Here is an 18,888-nt window from a genome sequence, read left to right on the forward strand (position 1 = left end):
TAAGAAATGTTACCAGCTTTATTGTACAGAAAAAAAAAAGAAAAAAGAAAAAGGAACATAAAAAGAAAAAAAGAAAAACGAACAAACGAACAAAAAAAATAAAAAATAAAAAAGAACACGTGTCCTCGTCCAAGGGTTCACGGTTGTACTGTACAAAAAGCGACAAGAAAGAACTGATAAAAAGAACGAAGAAGAAAAATAACATGTAATAAAATTAAAGAAGAGGAAACAAAATTTAAGGCAAATAAATGAGACAGAGAGAGAGAGAGAGAGAGAGAGAGAGAGAGAGAGAGAGAGAGAGAGAGAGAGAGAGAGAGAGAGAGAGAGAAGTGAACAAGAAAATATATGCTGGTGACATTTTCACATCCTCTTTCTCTCTCTCTCTTTCTCTCTCATAGTTTCTCACTCTCATTCATTCATTCATTCATTCATTCATTCATTCATTCATTCATTCATTCTCTCTCTCTCTCTCTCTCTCTCTCTCTCTTTCACACACATACTTTCTCTCTTTTTATTTACCTGTATATCTCACTCTCTTTTTCTTACTCTTAAATGTATCTTAAATTACCACCATATCTCTCTCTCTTTCTCTCTCTCTCTATCTGTCTCTCTATCTATCTATCTATCTATCTATCTATCTATTTCTATCTCTCTCAGCAAGCATCAACAACGTACATAGTCGTCTTTAATTCGACCTTCGTGTGTGGCCCTCAGCTTCGAGCTAAGTACAAAGCTCGCGTCGCGAATCGTCTCGTCTTTCTTCATCCATCTTTCTCTCTCTCTTTCTCTCTTTTACTACCTCTCCCTCTTTCTCTCTCTCTCTCTCTCTTTCGTTTTCTCTTTCTCTCTCTCACTCTCTCTCTCTCTCGTGACGAGACGCGACCCTTGCGATTAATTACGTTAATTACGACGAACGTTACAAATGTCTCAAACGGTACATGCACGCCCGTACTCTATTCTTATAGATAAATTAAAAGCCAAAAGGGATGATGAAAAAGGGCCTAAAGAGAAATGATGGGCCTTACCCTAGAAACATTTGCAAAGCGTCGTTTCACTATCTTCATTATCTTATCCGATTATTATTATTATTATTATTATTATTATTATTATTATTATTATTATTACTATTACTATTACTATTACTATTACTATTATTATATTATATTATATTATTTTATTAATATATTATTATATCATCATTATCATCATTGTTGTTCTTTTTCTTTTCTTTCCTCATTTCTTTTCTTTTTATTCTCTTCTTTCTTGTTCTCTTTCTCTCTCTTTCTTTTTCTGTTTCTTACATCGTCCTTCTATTCGAAAAAAAGAAGAAAAAAAAATTGAAGGAAATTGGAGCGTGGAACGAGGAAAGAGAAAAAAGAAAAACTAGATTAAAAAAAAAAAAAGAGAAAATAAATTAAAAAAAAAAAAAAAAGACAGAGAGAAGGAAAAAAATGAAGCGAAGCTCTCGTCAATCCTTTCTTTCTCTCTCCTTCTCTTTTTTTCTTTTGTAAAAAAATAAAAAAAGAAAAAAAGAAAGAAGTACGAAAAATTACTAACAGAGAGGAGACGATTAACGTTGCCAATGATATTAAGTTAAGTAAATAAAATATAAATATTTTATCGTTCATAATCGTAGAACTATCGTCGAATAAATTTCTCTCGCGTTAACCGGAGAATCTAAAACATTCGATCTATTTCATTCGATCGTAGATCATTTGGTCATAGATCTAATTGCGAATATTCTTTTCGATCGATGATATATCTATAGGGAATTTTTCATTCGTTTTACTCCTATCCAACGACCTCCGAAACGATTCTGGTGCCGTTTCTTACGAAAGACTGCAACTGTTGTGCTGCGCCCTAAAAAAAAAAAACAGAGAAAAAAAAATAAAAAAATGCAATAACAAATAACAATAATAATAATAATAATGATGATGATGATGATGATGATGATGATGATGATAAATAATTAATAATAAAATTATTATTATATTTTTATAATACGTTTCTATATGTAATTGTAAATCAATTTTTTTTTTTGTCAGAATAAAGATTTCATTAACAAATAATATAATAATAATATAAATTCTATAATCCTTTTCTATATCTGTAAAATAATTTTGATCGTAAGTAAATTTTATTTGACGGAACAAAGATTATCATTGACAAAACAGTATTAAAAAAAATTCTTCGACTAAGCATCGATTGTAACAAAATCGACTCCGTTCATATTTCAAATTAATTCCAATGAAATAAATATATTCACGAAGAAAAAAGAAGAAAGAGAAGAATATTAATTGCAATGAAATCAATTATTTATATCGGACAATTAAAATTCTTTAAACGGGTCAAAAGTATTTAATGAGTGATTAAAAAAAAGAAAAAAGAAAAAAAAAACATAAGGAGAGAAAAAAAAAAGAAATTAATTGCCTTTTCTTCCAAACACCTTTCTCCAATTATTTTCGTAAAAGTATCGTAAAACTACGTGCTTAGATACTCTTACATAGATCGTAAAATTGAAAGTCTAATAATTACGAGCTTAGAAAGTCTTAAGGAAATATAGGAGTTAATTCGTTTTTAATAATCGCTTGAGCAATTTCGATTCCACTTAGAAACTGTTGCACTTGTCTTCGTATCGAAGGAAAAGAAAAAAATAAATAAATAAATAAATAAATAAATAAATAAATAAATAAGTAAGTAAGTAAAGAACTAAAATAAAAAAAAAGATGTTACCGTAATGGCAGCACCGAGGAACTGACTGAACGCTCTGGTAGCACCAAGGGCAACGTTCACAACCTGATTTCTAACACCATCTCCAGCTAATCCGTCATTATCTTTTTGTGATTCTTGAACTGGATTACCAAAATTAGAGAACCCACTGAACAATGGTGGTGGATAAGTCGAGCTAGGTGACCACGTGGTCGTTTGAGGCCTTGGCCTTGAAGTCGTTGGTCTTCTCGTCGTCATCGTGGTACTCGTAATTGGCCTTGAAGTAGTACTCGTTGATGTAGAATAAGGTCTAGATGTACTCGTGGTTGTCGGTGGAAGCGAAACGAGATTGTTGTTTAAGCTCTAGACAAATAAATAAAAAAGAAAAAAAAAGAAGAAGAAGGTTCATAATATTTTTTCTAAAAAAAAAAAAAAGTAAAGAAAAGAAAAGAAAAGAAAAGAATTACTCGTTATTCGCGTATCTTACTTACAGCTAATTGTAACTGTTGTCGAATATTTGTAGCTGGTGTCGAAGGTTCGATACCCTGAGCCTTCAAAAGGGCTGCTAAAAGAGCCGCGTTGTTGATTTCAGGAGAGGACGTACTTTTGACTAAGGGAAGTTTAGCTTGACCGGATAGTATCGCTCTCAAGAAAGCTTCGTCGTCTTCGATCGACGTTGGAACAGGTGTAACAGGTTTCTTCGTATCTGTCAAGAAAAAAAAAAAAAAAAAAAAAAAACGAAATAAAAAATAAAATGAAGAACAAACAAGTGAAAAAAAATCGATCGATTCGATAGACACGAGTCTCGGATTACAAATCTAATGTCAAACATATCTTACTTGATTCTTGAATCGCGTTGAACAAAGCTGATAAGAACTTGGCATCGTCCTCGGGCGAATAAGTTGAGCTAACAACGTTAGGTAATCTAGGATTTGGATTGTTCAATAATGCACGTTGCGTCGTTGTCGTACTGATCGGTTTTGTCGTCGTGCTAGGTTTTGGAATCGTTGTTTCTTTCACGGTGTTAATTACAATCTCAGAGACATTGACAGATCTAGATGTTACAGAAGATTGGGTCGTTGAGACTGGCCTTTGAGTGATCTCGACGATTCTCGGTGTTGTTTTTGTTTTCGGTTTATTAGTCGTAATTTTAGTCACGGGTTTGGCTGTGGTAGTGGGCCCAAAAAAGTTACCACCGAAGAGCGCTTGCAACAAGCTTGCACCAAGACCTTGAACCGGTGGAACTGTTGTGCTCTTAGGTTTCGCTGTAATAGACTTTGCCGTGACAACGATAGGTTCTTTGGTCGTAGTGGACACAGAAGCGCTATGAGTTTGTGCACTGGCTGATAGATCTGCGATTTTAACAGGTACTTTCCGATTAATTCCAGATTCGGTGGTAGTTTTAATTGATCTTGAAGTTGACGTGGAAGCGATCGTTGAAGGTTTCATAGTGGTGGATGGTAACAAGTCGATGATTATAGGTGCGGATGACGACGACGAGACTTGTAGTGAATTTGGGGATGCATTGGCTAATTGAATAGCTTTTGGTGAACGTGTAGGTCCAGCATTACCCAAGGCAAGAGATAGGATCTATAAAAGAAAAAAAAATAAGGTATATACGTTGATAATTATACGTGTCGTAAGTGTTTTATGATCTTGATAATAACAGTTATATATATATATATATTCTTTTTTTGAAGTTATCACGGTGTTAGTTGAAAACAAAGTATATTTTGCATATATTACGATGATTCACAGCTATTATTTTAGTTTAAAGAAACACGAGAAAGGAGTTACATTAGATCGGAAATATCTACTTTATAGAATATGTAATGAAAATAAATACTTGGATTATTCCAAGTTGGTACTCGAAGTAAGAACGAAATAAGGATTGTGCAAATGGTGAAAGGAGAGTTCTTGCATTATAAGTTTCTCGCTTCTCGAGCTGCACCGCTCGATTAGCCGGACGATAATTACCATCCACTTTGCGCTCTCCACAGCTTTATTAGTTAATGATGACTTAGGAACTATATATCTATACCTTGTGTTTTTGCTCGTACATACGTAATCGTTCTGTTAGCCTTTCCAGAGTCCATTAAACGTTTTATCTCTCTCTCTCTCTCTCTCTTTTCTGTCTCTAGAACTCTATCTCTTTTTGTCGTTTGTTGTTTTTATGATATTTAAATTTAGATAAATTATCTGAAATATTATATATAATTTTTTTTATACTATATACATTATACCTTATTGGCTAAAATCTTTTCCACTTCGTTCAGAGTTTTTTGCGTAGTTGGGGCATCGTTAGGCTGTAACTAGAAATATATTTGCTATCTTTATCCATCTACGTCTTTTTTTTTTTCTTTTCTTTTTCTTTTGTCATTCAAAAAAAAAAAAGAAAAGAAAAGAAAAAGGAAGAAAGATCTTAGGATGGAATAAAAGAGATTTAGTTCACTTACAAGCGAGTTCAAAAATGCGAGATCGTCGAATGTCGTACCAAATGCGTTTTGTGTTCGCATATTTAATGGAATATCATTGGATAATCCGAATGGTGTCGTTTTCAATGAAGTTGTTGAGGTTGAAGCCTGTGTCGTTGGAGCTGGTGTAGTTGTAGTTGTTGTTGGAGCTGCTGTGGTTGTTGTTGGAGCTGATGTAGTTGTTGTTGGAGCTAGTGTAGTTGTTGTTGGAGCTGTCGTCGTCGTCGTCGTTGTTGGAGCTGATGTTGTCGTCGTTGTTGTTGTTATTGGAGCTGGTGTTGTCGTTGTTGTTGTTGTTGTTGTTGTAGTTGGAGCTGGTGTTGTCGTTGTTGGAGCTGGTGTAGTTGTAGTAGTAGTTGTAATTGGAGTTGGCGTAGTTGTAGTGACAGTACTTGCTGTTGGTGCAGTTGTGGTAGTAGACATTGCAGCGGTGATAGAAGAAGACACGATACCAGAAGCTGGTGTAAAAACTTCTACGAATGGACTTACAGGACGTGCATCGAACATTGGATTACCTTCGCTGGAGTCGTCCTAACAAGATAGAAAAAAAAAAAAAAATTAGGAAATTGAATTGGTCAGGAACAACGAGGCTTCATTCAAAGTGTCTCATACCAAAGTGTTCGATGCGATCGATGCTGTTATTACTGGGGAATTAGTTGTAATTCCAAATATCTGATCTAAAGGATCTCTCCATGGGAATCCTGGAGGTGCTGTTATCTGACCACCATTAGATTGGTCGTTCAACAAATTGTCAAAGGATTGTACCATTCCTGAAGTCGATGCTGGTCCTTCGTTCGCTGCACTCTGTGTAACGTTATAATTTTTGTAATACAATCGTAATAATATATATATATTTTTTTTAATTGGCATTAACATAATTTGTCACTTACTGCAACTGAATTTATGTTGACACTGACAACACGTGGATTGGTGTTTGGTGAACCATTAGTCCAATAATTAACGAACCTATCCTATTAATAGTAAAACAAATTCGATGAAACATTAACGTAACCAATCCTATCGTATTTTATTAAAAATTGTCTTCTTCTTTTTTCTTTTCCTTGCGTGTTGCCCTTACCTGTCCAATGTAAACCGAATTACGTTGATCTCCAGATTGCCTAGATCTACTAGCTTCATCCCTTTGTCGATCTTGAACGATACGACCGGCCCCGCTAATACCATTTAGTCGAGATCCCTAAAAACGAAGAAAACTCATAAATATTTTGTAATGATTCATCAACAGACGCAAAAGGTTCATCATATCATGTCAAGCGTAGCATTAGATATATCGAAATATGACCTCTAGGTGATTAGGTGAGTAAAGTGGGTGCTGTGAGGGTGCAGAAAATATTTACAAAAGTGCCAAAAAGAGAAAAGAAGAAAGAAACAAAATAAATAAATAAATAAATAAATAAACAAAGATAAAAGAAAATCAAAAACAACGATTAAGAAAAAAAAGATGCAATATGTACAAGTCTCTAGATAACTCGACATCATGTTTCGATACCTTTGCCTGTTGAAAAGAGAAGTCAATTAAATATTATAATCACGATGGGCTCATGGAGTTCTATGGGAGAAATTGAACATATTCTTAAATTCAAATCCGATTGCTCGAGATCTATATACTATATACAGAAAGAAAGTATGAGAAAGAAAGATAGAGATTAAATTATCAACGCATGCTTTCGCAGTGTCACTTTGATTATCAACGCTATTGACAAATTGGGTTGACATTAATAGTGACAACTGAGAAACTATTAGTCCAGCCGCGAAATTATGTCAAAAATTAAATATAAGCGTTAGTACGTTACTCCTAGATTATGCTGCTGTCGATTATCCAAATATACTTTTATATATTTCTTTATTTCGCAACAACAAACAAACAAAAAAAAAGAAAAAGAAAACAACGGCAGCATCGAAAATGAAAATTATGATCTCGAGCAAATTTGATAAAGATCATCGAAGAGATTTATGATGAACGAAGTTTAATAACTGTGGGATAGAGATACCATTGTATTTGTGGTCGCGAGGCTACCAGGGGTACCAAGTGGGCCCAAGAAATCGGCTCCACCTCCGTTTGATCCGGCGATCGCGTTACCAGTAAGTCCCAAATCAACGGTGCCAAAGTTTTGACCATTTGTCATCGGGTTGCCGACGGGTCTACGATTATTATAGTAGTTCGGGGCTTGATATTGATTAAAAGTGCCTTGGTTAGCCTGGTTATAAAAGAACACGGGTTGTGGCCTGTTAGTGGTAGTTGTAGTGCTAAGAGAAAAGACAACCTCAACCGGATTGCTTGGTGGATCTGGTATGATCGTGCCATTTGGGAACTTCCGGACCAATCTGCCATCAGGGTAGATACCAAAAATGACGTATGGGCTGTCAACGTTTCTAGCATCGATTAGATTATCCTCTGGGCGTTTCCTGACGATCGTTTTATTAGGATATATCCCGTATACGTGATAATCCCTTAATGGAACTTTGGTCGACGAGCTAGGACTAAATCTAGGTGCTGGAGTTAGCCTGCTACCACCGAATCGACCCAAATACGGTGTCGTGAAACTAGTCTGAGTGGTAACCGGAGTTTGAACTGATGAAAATGCAGGCATGCTCGGTATAGTCTGAGAGATAGTGGTTGGCATGGTAATGGTAGTCGTAGAGGTTGAACCCGGTGCTGTGGTTGGTGTTGTTTCTGTGGTTGAATCCGTCATCGTTGTTTGGATATTCGTATCCATTCTGGATATCGAATCGGAAGTTTCCGACGACGATGTAGTAGATGTTGGCATGCTCGTTGATGCTTCGGTGGATATCAGATTATCATTTATATCAACGTTATCTTCGGTAGTCTCGATTGCAGTGGTAGTAGTATCAGGTGGACGATTGGTAATTGAAGATGACGGTGTCGTCGTGGTCGTCATCGTTTCCGTCGTCGTTGTCATCGTCGTCGTCGTCGTTGTCGTGATTAACGTCGTCGTATCAATGGAAGTCGATGTGCCAGATGGAGAGGATTCAGTGATCAAGGAATTGGAAGAGTCTGACGTTGTTGCTGTTGGAGACTCTGTGATGATGGTGGTGGTGGTAGGAATGATGGTGGTATCGTTCGTTTGATCGAATTGCATTGTTCCTGAGGCTGCCGTCCCTTGGGCAGTTGTTGGCGTAGCATCCTGCAAACGGTCAATATCAGTTGGAATGGTGTTCATGAAGTCAGTGGGCGATGATGGGGGGTCTGTGAGCATTATCGTTGTGGTTGTTTCGATTGCCTGGTTAGTGATGGTAGTCCCAGTAATATTCGTTAAATCCAACAAATCTGTATCGTTTGTTAGTAAGGGTGAGTTAGTGGTTACCTCTGCATCGTTAACAATCAATTCCGTCGAGGTCATTTCAACTGTTTGGTTAGTTCTGTCGATATCGATCGATTGATCAAGAGCCGGTTCTGTTGTTATGTTTTCGGTAATAATTATTTCAGGGGATTGGCTCGTTACGATATCATCATTATTAGCTACCAATTCCGTTGTAGCTGTGGGCTCTGTTACTGTAGCGGTTGACATGGGCTCGGTTGAAACGAGATTAGTACTATTACTGCTATCGTTCGTTACACTCGACTGGGTCAAAAGTTCGAAGTTTTCGGACGATAATGTTGTTTCTGTTGGGCTAACAGTTGTCTGACTATCAATATTTAAAGGAGTCGTTATCGGCGATTGATCGTCGTTTACCACAGTGCTGGTTGTCAATGATTCTGTTACCATACTTGGGGTAGATGAGATCGATATATCTATACTTTCTACAGGGGTAGTTATCTGGGTCTGGGCCGTAGTCGATTGAAAATCATAACTGAGCGTCGTCAATTCAATATCAGCAGTAGAAACTGTCGTCGTTTCTCTTTCCTGCGTAATACTCGTAGAACTCTCAGTTATATTCTCAAAATCTTCATTCGCGACAGTTCCTATATCGTTCTCGGTGGATTCAGTGGCAGTAATAGTCTCTAAATTTTCTAACGTCGTTCCTAATTCGAAACTTGTCGTATCATTTGTCCGAACGAATTCCATTTCGTTCTGAGTTACGTTAAGGGCTAAACTATCGTCCAGAATTTCGGTATTAGTAATCGTTGTTGGACTTATGGGAGTTGATTCTATCTTATTTTCAGATAGATCGACTGTTAAAGTAGTATCTTCTTCAGGTTCTGAACTGATCGGTGCTGTCTCTACCTGTTCCGATGGAACTTCGGTAGAAAACTCTTGTACGTTCTCCGTTGTACTATCATTAAGGAAACCGTCGTCAGTATTATTCACTGTTGTACTAGAATCAGTAGTCGAATTATTTTCAATATCTTGCATATTTCTTTCCAAATCGATTGTGCTGGAAATATTGTCCAATATAGTTTGAACGGAAGTATCGTTCATGGCTTCCGAAAACAGGGACTTCGCGATTGTCATTAATTCTGTGAGTAAGGTATCATTAAGGTCATTGCTAATAATGCTTTCTACGGTAGAATCTTGCAAGTTCGTTGACGATAAAGTAGTAGTCATTTCTGTTGTTGTATTAATGGGGCTCTCTGGGGTAATATTTACACTGGATTCATTCTCAGGGCTTATCGACGTTTGACTTTGAGTTAGCGATTCTACGTCCAATGTTAAATCAGAGCTTTCAGCGTTAGCTGTTGTGCTCGAATCTGTAGTAGAACTAGTTTCAACATTGTCCAGGGTATTTGTCTCTGAATCGGTGAAACCTACTGCTTCTTGAGTAGACACATCCATCGATAAAGGTGTGGCTGTAGTAGTCTCTCTTAATTCTGATTGGACATCTCTCGAAGATGTGACATCGTCAGAAACTGTAGTAAACTCTTGTTGCTGAACGACGTCTCCCATCGTCGTGGTACTCTCAACTTGATTATTCAAACTGGCATTCGACTGATCGAGCGTTGAAGTTGGTGTCTCGACTGTTGTTGCACCTGGAGCCGTTGTTAAAGCAGGTGATAAGGTTGTTTCGGCCGAAGTAGTCGTTAAAACAGACGACATGGTTGTTTCAGCTGGAGTCGTTGTAGCTGGAGTCGTTGTTAAAATAGGTGACAAGGTTGTTCCTGCTATAGCACTTTGCAAACGTGATAAGATATCTTGAGCAAAGTCTATCAATTTCGTTCGGAAAGTTGTTACTATTGGTAGATCAGTCGTCGTTATTCTTATCGTCGATGTTTGATCATTCGATTCGCTGCTACTCGAAATTACATCAGATTGCTCTATCGTGTTACTCTCGATACTTTCGGTGGATGTTTCAATGGGAGAGACATTAGTCGTAGACATGGTAGATGATGTTTGCGAAGTTGTCGATTCGGTAGTGACGATAGTTGTGGTGTCCAACGCAATCGAAGAACTTTCAACGTTTTGTGTGGTACTAGTTGATACCGTATCAACGTTATTGGACATTTCTGTAGTACCTAATAAATCTAACGAACGATTCTCACTCGATGATTCACTCGTCATCGCCATGGTAGTAGTAGACTCCATGGTACTAGATAAATCTGAAGTGGAACTCATTGTTCCGGTCAAATCTGACGACTGGGTTACAGTAGTTGTAATAACATCGTTCATAGGGGTCACTATCATAGTACTAGGTTCCATTGTAGTAGTAGAAGACAAACTGTCCATAATAACGGGGGTAGAAGACACAGTATCCATTAGATCTGTACTAACTGGACTTTCCTGTGTCGTTGACGTATCCTCAACAACACCAACGCTCGTAGACAAATCGGTAGAGGTTGTCATGTTAGTTTCTATCATCGAATCTGTAATGGTGGACAAAGACTCTGTGGGTTCAACGGTCATGGACACATTTAATGACTCGGGTAAACCATCCGTAGTAACAGTGGGATTCTCCGTGTCCTGGTTTATGTTTTCATTCGATAGATTATCCGGTTGGGTCGTGGTATTGTCTGGGGTCTGTGGGCTCGCGATCTCTAAGTTGGGACTCGTGTCATTGTTAGAATTGGCGTTGGTGCCATTGGTGCCGTTAGTTGCGTTGTTAGAGTCTACCTGTGTTACAGTGTCATTAAGTTGTTGCTGTTGTTGAAAATCCCCTTGCTCGTTTCGGACGCTAGCCGATTCCAATGCTTGATAGTATGTTAAAAATTTGGGCTCTCCAGGACTGGAAATATCAATAGGCGGTGGTAGTACCGAACCAATGTTCTGTAATCAGAAAATTAAAGGTGCGTGCAAGTGCTATACATATTAAAATTAAATGTGCCGTGCTATATATTAGATATTTAAATATACATATATATATTCTTTTTTGTTTATTTACAACATTTCACGACACGATTAGCTGTAAAATAAAATGTAACAAACGTTCATTAATACCGATCGATAATACGACATGGTTAAGCCAATTAAATGAGCATACACCATCTCTTGGTAAACCCATGAACTAGATGAGAAATAGCATGAGCTAGGAATACCTTAGAAACATTGCCTGTTACTATAAAATACGCTATGATATACTCTATGTCGTCGGTTATACCTGGCAAACTCGTTCTTGAGGTTAAAGATCTCTTTCTCTCTCTCTCTCTCTTTCTCTCTCTCTCTCTCTCTCTCTCTCTCTCTCTCTCTCTCTCTCTCTCTCTCTCTCTCTCTCTCTCTCTCTCTCTCTCTCTCTCTCTATCTCTCCCTCTCTCTCTCTCTCTCTCTCTCTCTCTCTCTTATATGGCTATCTAGGAAACTGGACGTTCACTTATAAGACTTTTTCCACTTCTATAAAATATCTTTAACAACTTTGAACATTAACCACAGATGTCTCCAGATTCAATAAAATTCTTTATTAACAACGAGATCTATTCGATCAAATTGATTTCAAACTTGAACGTTATTAAACTTTTAATTTAATTTATTAATCTAATTGTTGAAATTTGCTTCTAGGAGTACCATAAGAGAAAAATCAAAATGTGTCATTAATATCAACAAATTTCTCTACTTTTTGACATGTTCACTTACAAGCTGACCTCGATTCGTATTCCGCATATTTCCTTCTTCCTATAAAACTCAATCTCGTAACACCTACACCATAGTCACACGTATATATATATACATATATAGAATTCATATGAAATTCATGTATTACGCACACGATATCTTACTTTCACCATCGTTAGAGTAATAACGCGGAATGTTAAAAGAAATGGAACGGGATAATCATCATAATATTTTCTATTATATTCAGGAAGAATGATCATTAGATAATTATCCTTGATAATTTCATTAAATTTTTGATGATCTAAGCGAAAAACTAAGAAACAAAGTAATATTATCAAAAAAAAGAAAAAAGTTTTTATCGAAGAAAAGAAATACGTGCAGTTGAAAGATCTAAATTAAAAAAGAAAAAGAGAAGTAAATATTTTTAATTATGTGATTAGAATAAAAATTACATAATTATATATATATATATATATATATATATATATATATATATACACACACACATAGTTATAAAGTGAGGACGAAAAACTATTTACCGCGTGCAATGCAAAAAGCAGTAAGTTTATTACAAAAGAATATATACATATGTATGTATATATGTATGTATGTATGTATGTGTTGATATATATATATATATATATGTATATATATATTATATCTAATGTTTGTTTATAACATTTCTTTTCGTATTGGATAATACTTTCGTGCGTAAATTAAAAATTTTCAAACATGTGACGTGAATGTGAAAGATAAAAGTGTTAATATCTACGGTGCATTTGTGAATATATATATATATATATATATATATATATATATATATATATATATATAAAGTGTATATATGTATATATTTATATAAATGAATAAACAATAAAAACCCTTTCCGTTATTTATTTCCTTTTCTATTTTAATCCTCTTAAACTTAAACTCCACGTGCAAATTATTAATTAACTAAAGTTTTAAAAGTGAGAGGCAATATTTTTTAAAGGTGCTGCATGCTAAATTGTGAATGAGTGTAGTATATCTGTGTATGATAATACCGAGAAATCAAATCGAAACTCTAATAACTATAATGAATATCATATTCACGATCACACATATTATAATAAAACAAAATAATATATATATATATATACCACAACCTACAATGAACAATTAATATATACATGTATAAACATATATGTATATATATATATATATGCATATATATGTATGTATGTATGTACGTTTATATATAATTAAAGAGAAAAGAGAAAAATGGCAATGCTGTAAAAAGAAAAAAATATAATAATAATATAATAATAATAATAATGATAATGATAATAATGATAATAATAATAATAATAATAGTAGTAGTAATAATAATAATAATAATAATAATAATAATGATATAAGACAGGATTAATAATTAATGAATATAACGATTTTAACGAAGATTATTCGTATAAAGGCTCTCCGAATTGAGAATTCCATTGGGGTTGTTAGTGATACCAAGATCAGTTGACCAAGATGGCGGCGCAACACTCTCCAAATCCTCCTTGATCTTCGTGGTGAATACCTTTTAAGCACAGAAAAGTAATGGTCACGTGATTCCACCTAACGTTCATTCAATCATGCGGAACCAGCCTCAAAAGCCATTCGGTCGTTTATTTTTTTTTCTCTTTTTCTTTTTTTGCAAACAATTCCCTTACCTTTTCATTAATTTCGTTTTGTTTTGTTTTGTTTTTTCTTACTTTTAATTCTCTATTTCTTTTTTTTTTCCTCAAATATTTTTTTACTCTAACCTGCCACGATGATCAACAGCCAGCTATTATACTTCGATAGCGATACAGTATAGTATTCTATTCGTGAGAAAAGAAAAAATAAAGCGTGCGTGTGCGAGTTGTAAAAGAAAAGAAAAAAAAAAGGAAGAAAAAAAAAGATAATGCATAAAAATAATAATCAACTTGTTGTTTGTCTTACCTCTATCGGAGTTATTTGAGTTGTCGAAGAGCTAGTGATCGATGGTACAGTCGGTTGATAACCTGTTGGCTTTCTAACAAACAATTCAGCTCCTTTGTACCTAGCACTGAATCTTGGTGGTGATCCGTTTGGTGTGATTCTAGGTGTAGAGCTCTATAAACGATAATGACAAATATTTTCTATCCAATACGATACAACAGCTTGATATTAGAATCATTATTAATTAATTATATTCATCGTAATTATAATTGTAAAAAAGAAAAATAATAATAATAATAATTATAATTATAATAAAGTCATTATAATTACAAGTACAAGCGCAACGATTGCAATATTTAAACTAAAATAACTAGGAGGTAAAATAATTTTGTTTCAAACAATACTTTACGATTACGAATGTATTACAATTATTATTATTATTATTATTATTATTATTATTATTATTATTATTCAATTTACTGGACAAAAAGAAAGAAGAAATTAGAAAAACTATTATCGATCAAAACTATTATTAAATAAATATAATGAACATAAATAACATTCATATAAATTAATTCAACCATAACGATAGCCTTTGATGACAAATACGTTGTATAGAAAAAAATAGAGAAAAAAAACGACCAAACAAACAAACAAACAAACAAATACACTTACTCCGTTGTTAACGTTACTGTAAGACTCAGCAAATATAGGTGTCCTGTTACCCAGAGAGCTGAGAAGTGGCGCTACGGTGCTGCGTAGTTGTTGCAGTAGAGTACTGTTACCACTTAGAAAGGCACTTCTTGTTGGATTGAAGATGTTACTTGTTGTACCAGTATTCCCATTGCTGCTGTCGGTAATACCAGTATCAATTGGATTGGTATCGTTGGTTATCCTAACGCTAACTTGCGGCTCCTGCGGTATCGATCGAGTTTCGATCGGCGTTGAACTTTTCAAGGTCGCGTGATACTTGGGCGTTTTAGGGGTGATCGCAACACCCTGCGTATTGTCGACCTTGTTTGTCGTTTGTATGAGCAAAGTAGTAGTTGGTAATTCGGAATGTCTACGATACGTAGCCGTTCTTGGTCTGAACTCTCGTCTTTTTGATGAGGACGATGACGACGATGATGACGATGACGATGATGATGATTGGGTCGATGTTACCGTCGTAACACTTTTCGAAATTTTATCGTAAGGTCTCAAACTATCGATCTTCTTCCTACTATATCTATTAGTAACCATAGTTGTCCTTGACGTTGTTTGCCGTGGTATCTCATTCCCATCGACAATGTTAATCCTCTCCCTAAATTTTTTCGAATAACGATCATTAAAGTTAGCCTTGGTAACACTGTTCAACATTCTCGGTTGCTTCTTCTTCGTTCGACCATCCTCCTCCTCCTCCTCCTCCTCCTTCTCCTTCTCCTTCTTCTCCTTTTCTTCGATCTCCGACGATGATTGTTTCTTTTTCGATAAGATCGTCGATGTGACTGACGTTGAACTATTAATCCTATTTGGATCATCCTCTTTACGTGTATCATCAACGTCACCATCGTTGGTGTCCCTTTCGGCGAAAGATTTATTACGTCTTGTTAACAAATTTTTAGACTTCGATCCCTTTATCGTAATTCTTGGTGTCACGTTAAAACCTTTCCCTAATTTGGTTGTCTCGGTAGTCGCTAAATCTGGAGATTTCGATTTACGGATCGACGAGTCTTTCAATATCGATCCATCGATCATCATCGAGGACACTTCCTCCGTAACTTTGGTCACTGTCTCAACAACGTAATTCGACGTGTCTTCGTCAACCGATATCGAGGTCACCGTTCTCTCGGAAACAACTCTACCCTTTTTCTGACGAGATTTCCAAGACTCTTGATCAGAACTATCACCCGTTTGATCTTGTTTAACGTTAAGAATCTTCTCCGATTTCCTATCATCCTCCAAACGGCTGCTCCTAGTTGTAACTTTGTCCAATTTACCGATCTTATTCATTTCTTCGATAACCGACGCGTCGGTTGTCGTTCTAGATTTCCCTGTCGAGTCCAAAACATTTTCTTGTTCGTTCAATTCAGGCTTAACCAATCTCCTAGCTAATTCCAATTTCATTCTTGATCTTTCCGAGAACAAAACGCCGGACGTTTTTTTGCCCTGCAAGAAAAAAAAATAAAAATATCCAAAATCGATCCAAATCTCTATCCATCGTAAGAGCTTTGTTCTTGATCATTCTTTTTTAAAGATAAGATAAAAGAAACAAATAGAAAGAGAGAGAGAGAGAGAGAGAGAGAGAGAGAGAGAGAGAGAGAGAGAGAGAGAGAGAGAGATAGAATGTTAGTTAATCGGTTACCCTGGTTATAACGAAGAAAGTATCCATCTCCTGAAGAAGGAATCCTTCTCAAGGTCAGTCATAGAAATTCTCTAGGTCATTTGAGATGATGAAGATCGTCGAGAGAGACTTTTTCGTTCGTTCGTTTATTCGTTCGTTCATTCGTTCACGTTTCCTATGATCTTTTCGACTACTAATCTTTTCGACTACTAACTCGAATAATGTGTGTGTGTGTATGTGTGTGTGTGTATATATACATATGTATGTTCATGTGTGTATATTATAATTGTATATGAATATGATATGGATATAAGAGATATATGTAGATATATATATATATGATATGTAGATATATTTGTATAGTGATATCGTAGTCCTTTTAAAGGAAGAAGATGAGCCCGATATAACGTAGGAATGAATAGATCCATCTTGCCAGCTGACTGACAACTTGTTCGAGCCATGACTTCGTCGAGCTGGTCAACAACTGAAATTTTAAGTTTTCTTCTTTTTTTTCCTTTTTTATCTTTTTCTATGATTTGTTTGTTGTCTTTTTTAGTCCTGTCAAATCGATGTAAACAAACGTTCATGGAAACTTGACTCTTTTTAACTATTCTACGTATTCTAAGCTTTCTAATCCGAAAAGTATGTATATACGTGAATGCATTAGTTTGTTTTAACGTTGATCGGATCGATCAAATATTCGATAATATTATTTTATATCATTGAAATTCTAAACTCTAGCAGAATAATTGTTATTTTGAGTGTTATCACAGATTGTGTTCGATATTTTGTAAAAATTGAACATCGATTGATTTTTTTTTTTCCAATCTCAACAAAATTTGAATCTCGTGGAAATAATGTAGAGATCGAAGATCCACTGTTACGATTGATTTTCTTCTTCTAATAAAATTTTGTAATCTCGAGTAAATGATATTATATATATACTTTATTTCGACCGGTCGATTTTGTTGTACTTCAAATATTAATTTTTTTTTTTTTTTTATTTCAAACAAGTAATGTATATATATATTTTATATCGATGTTATCGAATTCGTTATTTTGTGATTGATTTTATTCTATTACAAATTCTAATATCTCTAATGTTCATTCGGTAATACCAATCGATCTAACTTTATAAAACTATCATAATCATTGACATAATTTTATTTTTAAATTTTTAATCGAAGAAAATTCTGTAAAAAAATGTTAATGCTTTCTAATACAGATATCATCTACGTCTTTCTAATGTATTAATACTAATTTCGATCTAACGTTATCACAAATAAAATATACAAATGTCTTGGAGCACTATTCTAATATCACTGACACAAGCATATACCATTTCATACAAAAAAAAATTTCTAATCTTTCTAATATGAAGCACGTACTACTTAGAAGCTAATCTCGTCTAATGTTTGTACAAAACTAAATAATAATTTTGATTATAGCTTGTCTTTGTACAAGTTTAATGACTATGTAAGTGAAATAATGATCATAGATCAATGATCTATGATCTATCTCATGTAATTTCCTTTTATTTTTCTATTCGATTTTGTTGTTTTTAAAGATGCATTTATCTAATATAGCAAAAGTAATATTTAGTTTGTGTTTAATGATCTATGATCTATGATCTATATATTGAAATTTCTTTTCTCTATTTTTTTTTTTTCGTCGTCATTATTGTCGTCGTCGTAGCTGCGTTTGCATGTGCATTTATCTAATGCCGCAAGAGTGATATGTTGTTTATATTTAATGATCTACGATCTATGATCTATCTAGTGAAATTTTCTTTTTGTGTTTTATACTTTTTATATTTCGTTGTTATTGATGTTGTTGTTGCTGTTATCGTTGCGTGTGGATTTATTTAATGCTGCATAGAGTAATATCTCCTTTGTATATAATGATCTATGATCTATGATTTATCCATTAGAATTTCTTTTCTGTATTATTTCTTATTTTATTTCGTTACTGTCGTCGTCGTTGTTGTTTTTACGTATGCATTTATCTAATATAGCAAAAGTGATATTTTGTATCTATTTAAAATGATCTACGATCAATCTACTGAAATTTCTTTTTTGCATTTTCAATCGTTTTTTATTACATTATCATTGTTGTTGTTGTTGTAGTTATTGTCGTTGTTAGTGTTGTTGTTGTTGACGTTGGTGTTGGTATTGGTGTTACGCATGCATTTATCTAATGCAGCCGAAGTGATACTTTGTTTAAAATGATCTATGATCTATCTATCAAAATTTCTCTTTTGCTTTCTTCATTTTTTATTGTTGTCATTGTTGATGTCAGTGTTAGTGTTGTTGTTGTTGTTGTTGTTGTTTTTGGTGGTGATGGTGATGGTGTTGTTGTTACGTGTGCATTTATCTAATATAGCAAGAGTGATATTTTGTTTGTATTTAGTAAAAGCCTGTCAGACTGACTGTGAGAAGAGATAAATTTTATAATTCGTGCGATTTCGAACGTTCACTTG

The 18,888-nt window shown here is 34.7% G+C and overlaps 1 protein-coding gene across 3 annotated transcripts in view; it reads right to left on the reverse strand.

Annotated features, from left to right (window-relative positions):
- Window positions 1-18,888, reverse strand: part of LOC127070388 (serine-rich adhesin for platelets-like) — a 52,820-nt gene continuing 33,932 nt past the window's right edge. Inside the window, exons 6-18 of one of the 3 annotated variants that reach the window (XM_051008256.1) lie at window positions 14,762-16,234; window positions 14,108-14,260; window positions 9,914-11,362; window positions 7,193-8,347; window positions 6,262-6,378; window positions 6,074-6,154; window positions 5,796-5,987; window positions 5,166-5,714; window positions 4,953-5,021; window positions 3,549-4,299; window positions 3,201-3,415; window positions 2,734-3,072; window positions 1-1,860 (exon numbers count right to left, since the gene is read on the reverse strand). In XM_051008256.1, the coding sequence (XP_050864213.1) occupies window positions 1,792-1,860; window positions 2,734-3,072; window positions 3,201-3,415; window positions 3,549-4,299; window positions 4,953-5,021; window positions 5,166-5,714; window positions 5,796-5,987; window positions 6,074-6,154; window positions 6,262-6,378; window positions 7,193-8,347; window positions 9,914-11,362; window positions 14,108-14,260; window positions 14,762-16,234 (6,612 nt within the window). In that variant the 3' untranslated portion in view covers window positions 1-1,791. Of the gene's footprint in view, window positions 1,861-2,733; window positions 3,073-3,200; window positions 3,416-3,548; window positions 4,300-4,952; window positions 5,022-5,165; window positions 5,715-5,795; window positions 5,988-6,073; window positions 6,155-6,261; window positions 6,379-7,192; window positions 11,363-14,107; window positions 14,261-14,761; window positions 16,235-18,888 lie in introns of all 3 variants that reach the window. The other 2 variants (XM_051008254.1, XM_051008253.1) reach the window with 2 other exon arrangements.

The sequence above is a fragment of the Vespula vulgaris genome, chromosome 18, assembly GCF_905475345.1.
Source record: "Vespula vulgaris chromosome 18, iyVesVulg1.1, whole genome shotgun sequence".
Classification (NCBI taxonomy): domain Eukaryota; kingdom Metazoa; phylum Arthropoda; class Insecta; order Hymenoptera; family Vespidae; genus Vespula; species Vespula vulgaris.